Raw genomic sequence first — 13,821 nt, forward strand, 5'->3', positions numbered from 1 at the left:
TTCAATGGCGGTTTTAGGCACGGGCCACTTTTTCAAGTCACGGGGGGGGGGGGCGGCACGACCAAGTAAATAAATTAGTGCTGTCAGTTTAACGCGTTATTAACGGCGTTAACGCGAACCCATTTTAACGCCGTAAATTTTTTTATCGCGCGATTAACACATTGTAAAAAAAAAAAAAAAATTTTTTTTTTTTTTTTTTTTAGATTAACGTTCTTTTTGCCCTCCCAAACTGTGTAGTGTAGTTAACGTCACGTTTGAGTGAATGATGAGCGCGATACGGCGAAATGGATGATAAAAAGCTTCTGAATAGAAAGTTTACCTTTAAAAGTTGTGTTGTGCAAAAGAAGCAAGCTTCACTGTTGTCTGAAAATGTCAACAGGCAGCTGGTTGAAAGCACAGAAGTAGTTGGCTTACCTTTTATTGGTAACCTAGCTCTTACGGTTTATTGTTTTTGAAATAAGAGGCCTGACTTCTATGTTCACAGCAAACTTGAAAAAAACAAATATTAAGCCATGGTTTAACTGCACTATAGGTCCTTGTTTATCTTAAATATGCACTTCATAATTTTATTTTGTACCGCCCTGTTTGGCAATGTTGTTTTTCAATAAAATAAAACATTGCTTAAAGCAAGCCAATCCACTTTTCCATGTTGATAAGAGCATTAAAATAAAATAAAAATGATGGAAAAAAATAATTGAAGGGACATTTAGAATAGATACAAATTTGCGATCGCGATTAATTTTGATTAATTTAATCGCGATTCATTTTGAGTTAACTACGACAAAAATGCGATTAATCGCGATTAAATATTTTAGTCGTTTGACAGCACTAAAATAAATAAATAATAATCTGGGCCGCGAAGCGGTTTTCTATTATCTATCATATCACTGTGTGGGGAATTGGCGAATTGGCGCCCCCTGCGGCTGCAGGCGCTCCTGCTTGCGCCCCTGCTTGCTAAGAAGGTGCCATGTATGTGTGAAACCGGGGAGGGAGCGCGGGGGAAAAGTTCACCTCTTGGACTCCCAACTGGAACAGACAAGTGGAGAGACGGGGGATCCACTGTAGGCTATAGAGCAATACTCTAATACAACTAGAATGCGTTTCGTGAACGAACTGCGAGAGTGTGCTTGCTCTGTTGCGGCCATGACCGAGAGAACAAGTGCCTTGGAATTGGGGCAGGTGTCAGCTCTCCAGCTCTCCCTGCTGGATGAGCATGCACAAATGAGTATGCACAAATGAGTATGCATGAGTGAGTATGCATGAGTGAGTATGCATGAGTGAGTAAACATGAGTGAGTATGCACGAGTGAGTATGCATGAGTGAGTATGCATGAGTGAGTATGCATGAGTGAGTATGCATGAGTGAGTAAACATGAGTGAGTATGCACGAGTGAGTAAACATGAGTGAGTATGCATGAGTGAGTATGCATGAGTGAGTACGCATGAGTGAGTACGCATGAGTGAGTAAACATGAGTGAGTAAACATGAGTGAGTATGCATGAGTAAGTATGCATGAGTGAGTATGCATGAGTGAGTATGCATGAGTGAGTATGCACGAGTGAGTAAACATGAGTGAGTATGCATGAGTGAGTAGAGCCCTGGTATGGAAGGTGTCTCTTAATATTCCTAGTTATACAGTTGAATGGAGAGGGACAGAGAGAGAAGAGGAACCGTGCGCAGGTGTCAGTGAGAGTTGTCAGTGAATCACAGGTGCAAGCCAGTTTAATGAGCCTATTATGATGTCATAATGCCTCAAAGTTCTGCCATGCAAGTCTATGGAGAAAAAAGGTGATGGAAAAAGAGGAATAAAAAAGGAGTGGCAAGGAGTACCGCCACGAAAAGTCATAGCAGCTTGCACCGGATCGGGCCGGACGTTTTGGTGTTTGAACGGCGTCTCTATCTCAATCGGGCGAGGAGTAGTTAGCTGCAAGAAAAACTACTAGAATAAAAAAAATAGTAAATAACGAAGAACAATAGTGTGCTTCCCTTCGGGCAAGCACACTAATTATTGGGCGCAAGTCAGTCACACCTCGACTTTCTTGCAAAAAACGCACATTCATAATATTATAATTACAGGCCTATAATTCCTGCACGTTTTTTGTTTTTCTGAATTGTGTGAAATGGCTTATACAAATAGGTAATACTGAACGATTATGTGTCACCAAGGGCAAGGGTGAATTGGTTTAGTCTTAACTTCTGTACGAGTGACAGTGTTGGGGGATAGAGAATTTGTTGATTGTCGAGTGCAAAATAAGCACAGAGATGGATAGGAAAAGGCCAAAATCCGTCAGGTGCCCAATTTCGAAGAAAAAAAAGAAAAGAAGAAGAGTGTTAATTGGTGGTATAACTCTTACACTCTTTGAGTTTCATGGTGGCTCTGGTGCTTGCACTGCCGCCTCTGGTGCTTGCACCGCCGCCTCACAGCAAGAAGGTCATGGGTTCGATTCCCGCATGGGGCGCTGTTGGTCCTGGGGGTTAGGTTCTCCCCAGGCCTTCAGTGCTCAGGTGGGCTATCTCCCGGGCCTTTCTGTGTGGAGTTTGCATGTTCTCCCCGTGTTCACAAGGGGTTTCCTCCACTAAGAACCCCAACAGAAAAACATGCAAAAGAACTGAAATCCGTCCCTGACCAAGACGAATCACTTGACTTGGTCCCTGGGCGCCTAACGGCTGCCCACTGCTCCTGGGGTTCTGGAGGAAGGACAGTCCAGGATGGGTGAAATGCGGAGGAAAAATTCACCTCAGGCCTACGTGTGTGTGTTTCCTGATCGCCACTGTATATGCACGTGTGTGTTACTGTGTGTCGTTGGTGCAAAATAAAAACTGACAACATTTGTTAGCCTGCTATTCTGCTGACTATGATTATAGGGGGGGGGGGGGGGGGCGCCTAGCCCGGGGCGTGTTTCCATGTAGAACCGCCACTCATCAGAGAAGACGAACTAGGAGACCCTCCAGTCCGCTTTGGTTCAATCCTTATGGTCTTTTACAAACCTCAGCCAGGCAAAGTACAACATTGTCCCGGAAGAAAAACTTGCTTCCTTTTGCTCTGACAATGTTCCCCAACTCTGAGAAATGTTTTTTTCCAGCAGGGCAATGCTCCATGCCACACAGCCAGGCCAGTAAAGGTGTGGATGGAGTATCACCAGATCAGGACCCTGTCATGGCCAGCCCAATTTCGAGACCTGAATCCCATAAAAAAAACTCTGAAATGTGATCAAGAGGAAGATGGATGGTCACAAGCCATGAAAAGAAGCCGAGCTGCTTGAATTCTTGCGCCAGGAGTAGCATAAAGTCACCCAACGGCAATGTGAAAGACTGGTGGAGAGCATGCCAAGACACATGACAGTTGTGATTTTAAATCAAGGTTATTCCACCAAATATTGATTTCTGAACTCTTCCTAAGTTAAAGCATTAGTATTGTGTAGTTTAAAAATGAATATGAGCTTGTTTTCTTTGCATTATTCGAGATCTGAAGACACTGAATCTTTTTTGCTATTTTGACCAATTGTCATTTTTCTGCAAATAAATGATCTAAATGACAATATTTTTATTTGAAATTTGGTAGGAATGTTGCCAGTAGGTTATAGAATAAAACTAAAATGTACATTTTACTTTAACACATACCAATAAATAGTAAAACCAGAGAAACTGATCATTTTGAAGTGGTCTCTTAATTTTTTCCGCGGCTGTATATATATATGCGCCCTGTTGAAGTTTACTGAAAATAAAAGGTATTTTAAGTCAGTGGGGAATCATCCCCACTTATCAAGGCAATCACTCAATAAAGTCACACTGTGCAAATGTGGCAAGGTCTACGTTTTACCATACATCTCTAGTAAAAGAATCACACCAACTCCAAAGACAGGATGAAACAAAAAAACTAAAAGCCAGAATCCCACATCCCAATCAGAGACAAGCAAAGTGTATTCAGAATGTTTTTATTCAAAGTTTAACTCTAAGTGCTGGGAGTCTTACAGAACGTGTGTTCCGTATAACACCATTAAAAGCTCTCAACCTTTACCAGCTCTTACACTCGTGGATCTGAGTGGGTACATGTCTGTGTACGTGTGTATGTGTACATGTGTGTGTCAGGTCCGCGCATTGGTGCTTTTACTGTTAGCGAGATCTACACTGAAATCCGAGAACCACACAAATTCACTTTTTCCATTTTGAAACACAAAAACAAAAACGAAAAAAGTTGAAAAATAAAAATAATCTGCATTGGGATTTTACAGTAAAAGGGGCGGGGAGGAGGAGGAGGGGGAAGCTCTGTCACCACTGCACAGCCTGATGACTTCTGGCCACCAATGGCAAGAGAGAGAGAGTATAAGTCACATGTTAAAGGTCATCATCCTCATCTGGCAGAGCTGTTTCTGATGCCACCTGGAAGGAGAACAGGATGAGAGAAAGTCAGAAAATGTCCAAACAGTCCCAACTATGGCTGTGTGCAGTGTTCCAACTGAGAATACGCCGCTATGTGCAATGTTCCAACTGAGAATACTCAGCTATGTGCAGTGTTCCAACTGAGAATACTCAGCTATGTGCAGTGTTCCAACTGAGAATACTCAGCTATGTGCAGTGTTCCAACTGAGAATACTCAGCTATGTGCAGTGTTCCAACTGAGAATACTCAGCTATGTGCAGTGTTCCAACTGAGAATACTCAGCTATGTGCAGTGTTCCAACTGAGAATACTCAGCTATGTGCAGTGTTCCAACTGAGAATACTCAGCTATGTGCAGTGTTCCAACTGAGAATACTCAGCTATGTGCAGTGTTCCAACTGAGAATACTCAGCTATGTGCAGTGTTCCAACTGAGAATACTCAGCTATGTGCAGTGTTCCAACTGAGAATACTCCGCTATGTGCAGTGTTCCAACTGAGAATACTCAGCTATGTGCAGTGTTCCAACTGAGAATACTCAGCTAAGTGCAGTGTTCCAACTGAGAGTACTCAGTTATGTGCAGGGTTCCAACTGAGAATACTCACTTTAAGGTCATGCTCGTACTGTGCAGCGAGGGAGGGGTCCATGGCGATCTCGGGTGGGGCCAGGGCGGGCATCTCCACAAACTCCAGGTTGGGGTCACCGATCAACTTCCGTGCCAGCCAAAGGAAGGGCTTCTCGAAGTTGTAATTACTCTTGGCAGATATGTCGTAGTACTGAGAGAAAGACACAGTGGAGGGTTCAGAACACAGCCATTGATAAACAGAAAGGGGGGAGCGGAGAAGTCAGCGGAAGACTGGGCTAGTCAGTCCCTGACTGACAGACAACTGGCTTCTCCGGCTCGTCCATTTTTTAGGTGTTCCCAGGGTTTGACATCGTGTTAAGAAAATGTGTAGTCAGCTTTGGGCAATGTGTACACTAGATTGCTAGACAAAGGATTAAAAGCACAGAGGGAAATTTTAATCTCATTATGAACACTTAGAACGCAGCCTGAGAATTTTGAAAAAAATGTGTGTTTCAATGCTTAGAGAAAGCTTCAGATAGACATTGGCGTGTCAATATAACACACACACACACACACTTGAAGGTACAGTGTGTTTTTTTAGTGTCATCTAGTGGTGGTTGCTGAATTGCAACCAGCTGAACACCCTGCCCTTTACAAGCCTGCGTGAGTTCCTATGGTGGCCATGAAATGCCACAACACAAAGGCCCAATCTCAGTGTTTTAGGTTGTCTGTGCTACTGTAGAAACATGGCAGACTCCCTGGTAGGGCACCCACTCCCTTTATAGATACGAACAGTTCATTCTAAGCTAAAATAACACAATAATTCAGTTACACTAATGAAAATTTTGAACACTAGATTCAATTTCTACCAATAAATGCCACTAAACTACACACTGTACCATCAAAAGCAACAAGCTGGGTGCACCAAATCCTGCCTCTTCAAGGACACATCCACAGTAATGAAATAACTGGGTGTTGACAAGTTACCTGCAGATTCTTCTTGCGATGAAAGACGATGCTCTTGGCCTTAACTTTCCTATCTTTGATGTCCACCTTGTTGCCGCAAAGTACAATGGGAATGTTTTCACAGACGCGCACCAGATCACGATGCCAGTTGGGCACATTCTTGTAGGTCACTCGAGATGTCACGTCAAACATGATGATCGCACACTGGGCTGGAGACACACATTAAAAAACAGATTAGTAGAAGCCAAAAAAAATACTGCAATAGACTCTTAAACAGAGTACACAGGATCTTGGCAGTCCAATTAACCTAAAGCTATAGCTATTAACAATAAACACCTACCTTGAATGTAGTAGCCATCTCTGAGACCTCCAAACTTTTCCTGACCAGCTGTGTCCCATACATTATACTTTATGGCTCCTCTGTTTGTGTGGAAGACCAGAGGATGAACCTCCACCCCAAGAGTGGCTAGAGATAGACGACATCACCCACCATGATTCGACACAAGTACACTCAAATCAAGGGTAATTCATGAGAACGTTTAAAAAAAAAGTTGTTCCAACGCAAATTTTGTACAACTCACCAACATATTTCTTCTCGAATTCTCCCGTCAAATGTCTCTTCACAAATGTAGTTTTTCCGGTACCTCCATCTCCCACCAACACAAGCTGAGGACAACGGAGGAGGTACAATGAGACTTGACTCCATCACGTCGACTGAGAGCAATGACGGAATTCCAAAAAGTGCCAAACCCAAACAATTACGCATCACTTCGTCATCTTACCTTAAACTGGACTTGAGGTTCTGTCTCTGCCATGGTTGTCTGTTGATCGGTCTGCGTGTCGCAGTGTATCGGTCTGTAAGAGAGAAGGCGGGAGGGTCAACTTAAGCTAGGGGAGGAAACTACATTTACGCTAACCAACATTTACACCGTGGGTGGATGTTTCGTCGCTTGGGTTTTGTGAAATCCGCATGTCTTGAATAAAATATACGCATCATTGTTTAAGGCCTACATAGCACAACGTTAACAAACATCTTTGCTAACACTGCTAACGTTAGCCTGATGGTTAACTTGGCTAGCGCGCTAAGTTAACTTAACGTTACAACGCAAGATTTCCCTTCCACAAACGGGCCGTCCGAAAAACACCACAAAGACCCAGAAAGACATTACACGCATACAAGAAAACGGGTTAGCGTTTTCATATGTCTGTGATACAGTCCGGAAATGGCAAAAAATTCCAGGCCATTTTGAATTAACTATTAAGCATCGATGTTAGCATCTAAGGCTCAATGCATAGCGCTAGTTGGATGGCAGATCGCCATGTTGCACTGCCGCACTTTTCTAGTTTTGACTGGAAAAAAACCTGTCAAGCACCTAAATGTCTTCCCTTGCAAATAGCTAACAATTGGGACCACGAATATATATATATGTAATAAGAAATTACTAATATTGTACGGATTCAAAATAGGCCAGAAACACACATGTAATGAACAATAACACCCTACCAACAATGCACGACAAAGCAAGCAGACAAAACGAGGGAAAACCCAGGTGGCTAGCAAGTTAGCTAGCTAGGGCCTAGACACCAACCTGCTTTGCGAGCAGCACCTACTGTAATGCTAGCTAGCCACCACGATAGTCAGAACCTGCCTAGCACGTTAAGATGCCCAAAACTTTACTTCAGCAATAAATAAGCAACCATCATAGCACAGTTTCGCTTTTACCAAGGATTACCAATTAACAAGGATGTTTCAATAGCTTTCTACTCATTGCCTAAGTCCAATTATCTTGAAATTACAACAAATGTAACATCAGCACTTGTGTTCCGCACTTACCCGGCGCTGAAGTGAGAGGGAAAAGAGCAAATGGCGACATACACGCGGGACTCAGCGTGGGTCAACCAGCTATATGTTTCCGCCCTTTTCACGTGACTTAAAATTTTCCTCTCCAAGTTGTCTGCTGGGGGGGTGACTCTTGGTGGTAACAGTTGGAATCACACCCCTTACCCCTGGTAGACATCCAATCGTCCTTTTCACCAGAAAACAATAGCCTAGGTTAAGCCGAAATGGCCTAACAATTTGTTTTCATGTTGGCCTTTCATGGTTTTTTTTTATACATAGGCAGCATGTTTTGCCTTGTAGTCGTTGAGCGAAAAAAACGTGTCAAATGTTAACCTGCTGTACAGATGCTTATAAACAAAGCAAATATTATGTTTAAAACTTTATTGCAATTTTCAAAACCACACTTTACATGATCAGTTAGTTATTCAAGTGATTTTCTCCTTCACTGTGCGTATGTGACATTGGTGCGGATTTCCTTGATTTTCACTTTTTCAACTGCGTACAGTGTAAGCTTAAAGGCACCCAGTGCAACTTTTGAGGCTTAAAAATAAACATTCAATTTCTAGTCTTTTTTACACGTAGTAAGTTTCAATAAATCCATACCATTACATACCGACATTCAAGCAGCAAAGATGAGACGTCGTTGTGTGGTGAGAACTGATAGAAAATCGATAACAACAACAATCGTCGCCATTTTCTTAATTTTTTTTAACCTACAATAAATAAAGCAGGCTTCCAGTCAATGGAAAAATGGCTTCTCCCCACCGGCGATTGTTGTTGTTTACGATTTTCTATCAGTTCTCACCACACAACGACGTCTCATCTTTGCTCCTTGAATGTCGATATGTAATGGTATGGAGTTATTGAAACTTACTACGTGTAAAAAAGACTAGAAATTGAATGTTTATTTTTCATTGAATGTTTACATAAAGTTGCACTGGGTGCCTTTAATATTTGTCTTACGCCTGTTATTACATTTGGTATGACTTATAAGGTAAGGGATCATGGAAGTCAAGACGTTAGGGTAGCACAAATTAATGCACGTATCGTATTAGCTGGTAGCTAATGCAACCACGTGAAGATTAGTTAAACCCCAATGTGCAAACGCCGATTTCCGCTACACTTTGGGTCTTTTTACAACTTTGAGAAAACTGCCTTCTAAATAGATGGTTGCTATGGCCAAAGCACAGTCGTAAGTTTCATACCCATGTTTGCCAAGCTAGCATATCCCAGCATTCTGTTGAGTCTTAGCTTTGTAAAATCATTTTGGCCCGTAACCCAAATGTAATGTAACGTTAGTAGCTATTTCAGACAGTTGCGGGTTGGGTCCTGTTCGATCTTTCCTGATTTCTTTTTCAATAATGACTATACATTATCCCTTACTTCTAACGAACGAGTCTCAATACGAATATCAACCAAATCGTGGTATAAGGTAATTTAACAGTGTCTGCAGAGGCAGAGCACATAGTGTACATCATTAGCCTGGTGACACCAGCCTACGTATTTCCGCCTGAATTGATTTCAAGCTCATACTCAGTCTGGCCCAACCCCGTTGACAATCGTCTCCAGGACTCAAAATCCTGTAGGACCAATCAGCGAACAGTTCAGAGCTGTGACGCAAAACTCGCCTTGGAGGAAAAGACACGAAAAGCTATCGGAAAAGTTGTCTCAACTCTCGAGAACATCAGAAAATTAAAAGGAGAACAAGAGTATTTTCTTCTAAGTTTTATGATTGGAAAGGACGTCGTAGCTCTTCTCCCAACTGGCTTTGGGAAGAGTTTAATCTACCGAATGCTTACTAAACGTTGCTGATTGGTTAAGGGAACTCCAATGATTTTAAACCTCAAGCTAAGCACCCGCTCATCTCGGAAACGAAAATGCGTAGCGTTTTGCCAGACTGAAAGACGGAATGAAATGGAGTCACAGGCTGGTAATGGCCAGGCTAGTACATTATCATAGTAGGCCTACGTATCTGAAATATATGTGATGTGTTTTGTGCGCGTGTGAGTGCGTGAAAAAGATAAAGCGAGAGATGATTTGTCTTGTTTGTGTGTGTGTGTGTGTGTGTGTGTGTGTGTGTAAAACATAAGCGATTTATCTATACAAATAATCAGCCTCAATGTTGGCGGCAATCTCAGCTTCCCAGCGATCACCATTGTTCAGCAGCTTCTCTTTGTTATACAACAATTCCTCATGAGTCTCAGTGGCATACTCAAAATTAGGTCCCTGGGTGAGAGAAAGACAAACAAAGAAAGAAAGTGTGTGTGAGAGAGAGAAATGTGCTTTGTAAATATTTATTGTGAAACTAATGTACAAGTCTGCTCTCCACATGACAGATATTGTTATTGAACCTAAAATTCAAAAACATAATAATAATATTATGTATACTTGAATCCTATTACTACTACCTTGCTGTTTTGACAATTGAATGTCCCTCACGGGATTAATAAAAGTTTATCTATCTATCTATCTATTTAAAACAGGCGATAACTGGCTTTTAGAGAGAGGGGGCTTTACCTCTACGATGGCATCAACAGGGCAGGCTTCCTGGCAGAAACCACAATAGATGCACTTGGTCATGTCAATGTCATAGCGGGTCGTCCTCCTACTCCCATCAGCACGTGTCTCTGCCTCAATGGTGATGGCCTAAAGAACAAGGGAAAGACATGTTCCCAACTTCTCTGTGTGTGTGTGTGTGTCCGTGTGTGTGTGTGTCAGTCAGAGTCTCGGCGAAAACCAGTCACTCTGTCTCAATTCCACGATCAAGAGTTTAAAGGCCACATTTTAGGATTAGTGTAGTAATTTAGCCACAGTAGCAGATGGATTAGTTCGATCTCATTGTATGAATGACTGGTCAGTTGTGTTTGTCTCTTGTGTTTGGATGTTCTCCAAGGCCAATCAGAACTAGCCCCATTCTCTAACATTTTACTCCTAAGTTCTCTCTCTTTCTCTCTCTCCCTCTGTGCGTGTGTGTGTGTGTTTGGCACCACCTCCCTCTCCTAGGACGCTGTGGCAAAGTAATGTAATCTTGTCTCCACCCCGGCTATCTCCCTCTAAACAGTCAACTGTTTGCTATTGTTTGTCAGCCATTTTGAGTGAGACTTTTCATACTCATGAGTTAATCCATGTTCTTCAACTTAATAAAAAACATCCAATATTAGATTCCTCTCTCTATATGTTCTTATGTGTGTGTGTGTGTTTACATTTACCTGTGCAGGACAGATGGCTTCACAAAGTTTGCAAGCAATGCAGCGCTCCTCGCCGTTAGGGTATCTGCGCAGGGCGTGTTCGCCACGGAAGCGGGGTGACAGAGGCCCTTTCTCAAAGGGGTAGTTTATGGTAGCCGGCTCACGGAACAGGTAACTCATTGTCATCGCCAAACCTACGAGGACCATATCAAATATAACACCAGTGCAACCACAAATACACTTTGACTTTTTCTGAAATAGCCTTATGTAAACATTCCTAGTCCAAGGCAGGCATGCAGTCTCGATGATATACACGACTCATGATAATACGGCACAGATAGGCCTAGTTGCATTGAGACACGGAGTTGACTGATAATAATAATAATACAGCACAGATACTTGCTTTAAGACACAGAGTTGACCTATAATAATAATACGCCAAAGATACTTGCATTGAGACACGGAGTTGACTTATAATAATACAGTTTTTCACTGTTGCTAAAACCCGTTTTTCAAAACAGTAACGTCTTTCTCAAAACTGCACACAGAAAATTGAAAACCTCACACACAAAATGCTAAACCTGACACTCCCTTTGCAAGATGACTCTTTGCTATCAAATCTCTTAACTGTTCACAAAATGGAACTCGTGTTTTCATTTGGTACACACAGCCATATTTTCAAAACACACACACATACATTAATTTAGTACACACAACTAAGCATTAGCTGCACACAACCAAGCATTTACAGCACACAGAAGTGCAAAATTGAAAACACAATCATCGAAACACACCATATGAATGACAATGACTCATTCAGCCCTTTCTCCTTTTGTAAAATGTATCAGTGTAGGCCTACATTTTTCATAGTCAAACATAAAACAGCAATACCGTTGTTCTCACAAACCATATTTACAATTTCAGTCTCCTGTTCCACCAGATTGTATTGACATAAAATTGTATACAAAATGCTTATAGTTTTTCTCAATTGCTTACACACATTTTTTGAAAGCATGCCTCGTTCTCAAAACTCTAAACACAAATCCCAAAGCAACTAACTGAAAATGCAAAACCCTTTATATCTCCTGGAAAATGCTACTTTGCTTTCAAAAAATATTGAAAGTGTGTTTTCTTCCTCCACAGTGTGGTTCTCTTTCAGTCCTGCAAAATACAAATACTGTGAGCACACTACGTATATTATATTGATATGCAGTATTACAGTACACAAGGCAAACAGATTTCGTACTTGTTCTCCATCCTGAAGGTTCTATTGAAAAACCATGAAAACATGGTCTACCACAGCGGCCCAAATCTCATTAGAGATGACCATTCTCCTTCTTCTTTCTCCTGATCCTCCTCCTTCTTCACCTTGTCCTCATTCTCTTCCTCCTTCTTGTCCTCCTCTTCTCCTCCTCTCACTCTTACCCCTCTCCTTCTCTGGTTGTCGATCTTTTCAAAGTTTTCAATAGTTTATCAACAAAACAGAGGCTCAAGACACTTTTATGGTGCAGTCCTCACTGCAAATTGGTCAAAAGACCTGAAAATTTAGAGATTTGACTATTTGTGGCTTGCAGGTTGATGCTTTGAGATTTTACTTGAAAATTGTGTGCAACAACAGAACTTTGTGTACACTGTTTTGACAACAACGTGATGTGTAATTGACATCAGTGTGTTGACAAGGAAAATCGGACTCTAATGTAGATAAGGGAATCTTAAGTATTTCCCACTTGGGGCGAGCGATTGATACATGACGTGAAGGTTTTGCAGATTGTGCCGAATTTTCGCTTTTTACTTCTTAACAATAGTGAAGAACTGTAATACGCCAAAGATACTTGCATTGAGACACGGAGTTGACTCTCATAATAATACGCCATAGATACTTGCTTTAAGACACGGAGTTGACTCTCACCTCTGAAGAGTTCAGTCCACAGCAGAGTCTGAGCAGCGCGGTCTGTTATTGACCTCATATCAGTGGGCAGCTCCTGTGCATTTACATACTCTATACAAGACAAAGAACTGCAAGGTCACATTTTATTTACATACTCTATACAAGACAAAGAAACTGCACGGTCACATTTTATTTACATACTCTATACAAGACAAAGAAACTGCACTGTCACTTTTATTTACATACTCTATACAAGACAAGAAACTGCACTGTCACATTTATTTACATACTCTATACAAGACAAGAAACTGCACTGTCACATTTTGCACATGTGTGAGTCTGTGATGGGCTGAATAATACATGGCTATGTGAGAGAAAATTGTGTGTGTGTGTGATACTTACTGAATGATTCTCTTTGGACCGACAGACTGAACAGTCGGATTAGGCCAGGAGTGGCTCCAAAAGTGCCTGATTAAAATAGAGAACAATGTGGAATTAAAGTATGGCTAACAGACAGCAGATGCTTTGGAGGATTCAGGTCAACATGAACAGAAGGAATGATTTTCCAGTGCAGCGGTTCACATTCTATTTAAAAAATGTGATTGTGGGAACTGCGTCACATTGCACAAAAATCAACTGACAAACAAATAAGCACTGTCCCTCTGTCTCTTCACTGAGGCCAGTGAAATCTGTTCCTAAGCAGAAACCATCTATTTGGCAAAGCTTGACTGATAAACTCAAGCTCTATGGACCATAATACTCAGAGAATAACACACAAGTATTCACACTCTTACCTGGCCTGGACGAACAATGGAGAAGGCGCAACGCAGTAGACATTGTGGCTGAATGACACTAGAGAGAGTGAGAGAGAGGTCAGCCAAACCAGATTTCCTCTCCTCCTCCCCCTAGTCCCTCCTTCCCTCTCTCTCTCTCAATCCCTCCTTTTCTCTTTCCATCTCTCCTTCCCTCTCTCTCTCCATCCCTCCTTTTCTCTCTCC

At 41.8% G+C, this 13,821-nt stretch overlaps 2 protein-coding genes across 2 annotated transcripts; both read right to left on the reverse strand.

Annotated features, from left to right (window-relative positions):
• Positions 1-3,918: 3,918 nt before the first annotated feature.
• On the reverse strand, positions 3,919-7,770 carry ran (RAN, member RAS oncogene family). The gene is made up of 7 exons (XM_080841044.1): positions 7,742-7,770; positions 6,690-6,762; positions 6,489-6,573; positions 6,248-6,373; positions 5,929-6,116; positions 4,982-5,152; positions 3,919-4,379 (listed from the first exon to the last, which is right to left on the reverse strand). The coding sequence occupies exons 2-7, from the start codon at positions 6,720-6,722 to the stop codon at positions 4,335-4,337; spliced, it is 648 nt and encodes a 215-aa protein (XP_080697170.1). The 5' UTR covers positions 6,723-6,762; positions 7,742-7,770; the 3' UTR covers positions 3,919-4,334.
• A 2,071-nt stretch (positions 7,771-9,841) lies between these two features.
• On the reverse strand, positions 9,842-13,660 carry ndufs8b (NADH:ubiquinone oxidoreductase core subunit S8b; the record flags this gene model as incomplete). Its single annotated transcript, XM_080840420.1, has 6 exons — positions 9,842-9,973; positions 10,265-10,393; positions 10,957-11,129; positions 12,845-12,934; positions 13,226-13,291; positions 13,618-13,660. The coding sequence occupies 6 exons, from the start codon at positions 13,658-13,660 to the stop codon at positions 9,842-9,844; spliced, it is 633 nt and encodes a 210-aa protein (XP_080696546.1).
• Between the last annotated feature and the right edge of the window lie 161 nt (positions 13,661-13,821).

The sequence above is a fragment of the Sprattus sprattus genome (genome assembly GCF_963457725.1).
Source record: "Sprattus sprattus genome assembly, chromosome: 6".
Taxonomy (NCBI): domain Eukaryota; kingdom Metazoa; phylum Chordata; class Actinopteri; order Clupeiformes; family Clupeidae; genus Sprattus; species Sprattus sprattus.

Bases quoted from the DNA above. Each gene is read 5' to 3' on its own strand.
- ran (XM_080841044.1), bottom strand. From the start codon at position 6,722: ATGGCAGAGACAGAACCTCAAGTCCAGTTTAAG. The intron at 6,374-6,488 runs GTGAGTTGTACA...GTCTATCTCTAG, and splicing joins ATTCGAGAAGAAATATGTTG to CCACTCTTGGGGTGGAGGTT. The intron at 5,153-5,928 runs GTAACTTGTCAA...TCTTTCTCTCAG, and splicing joins ATCGCAAGAAGAATCTGCAG to TACTACGACATATCTGCCAA.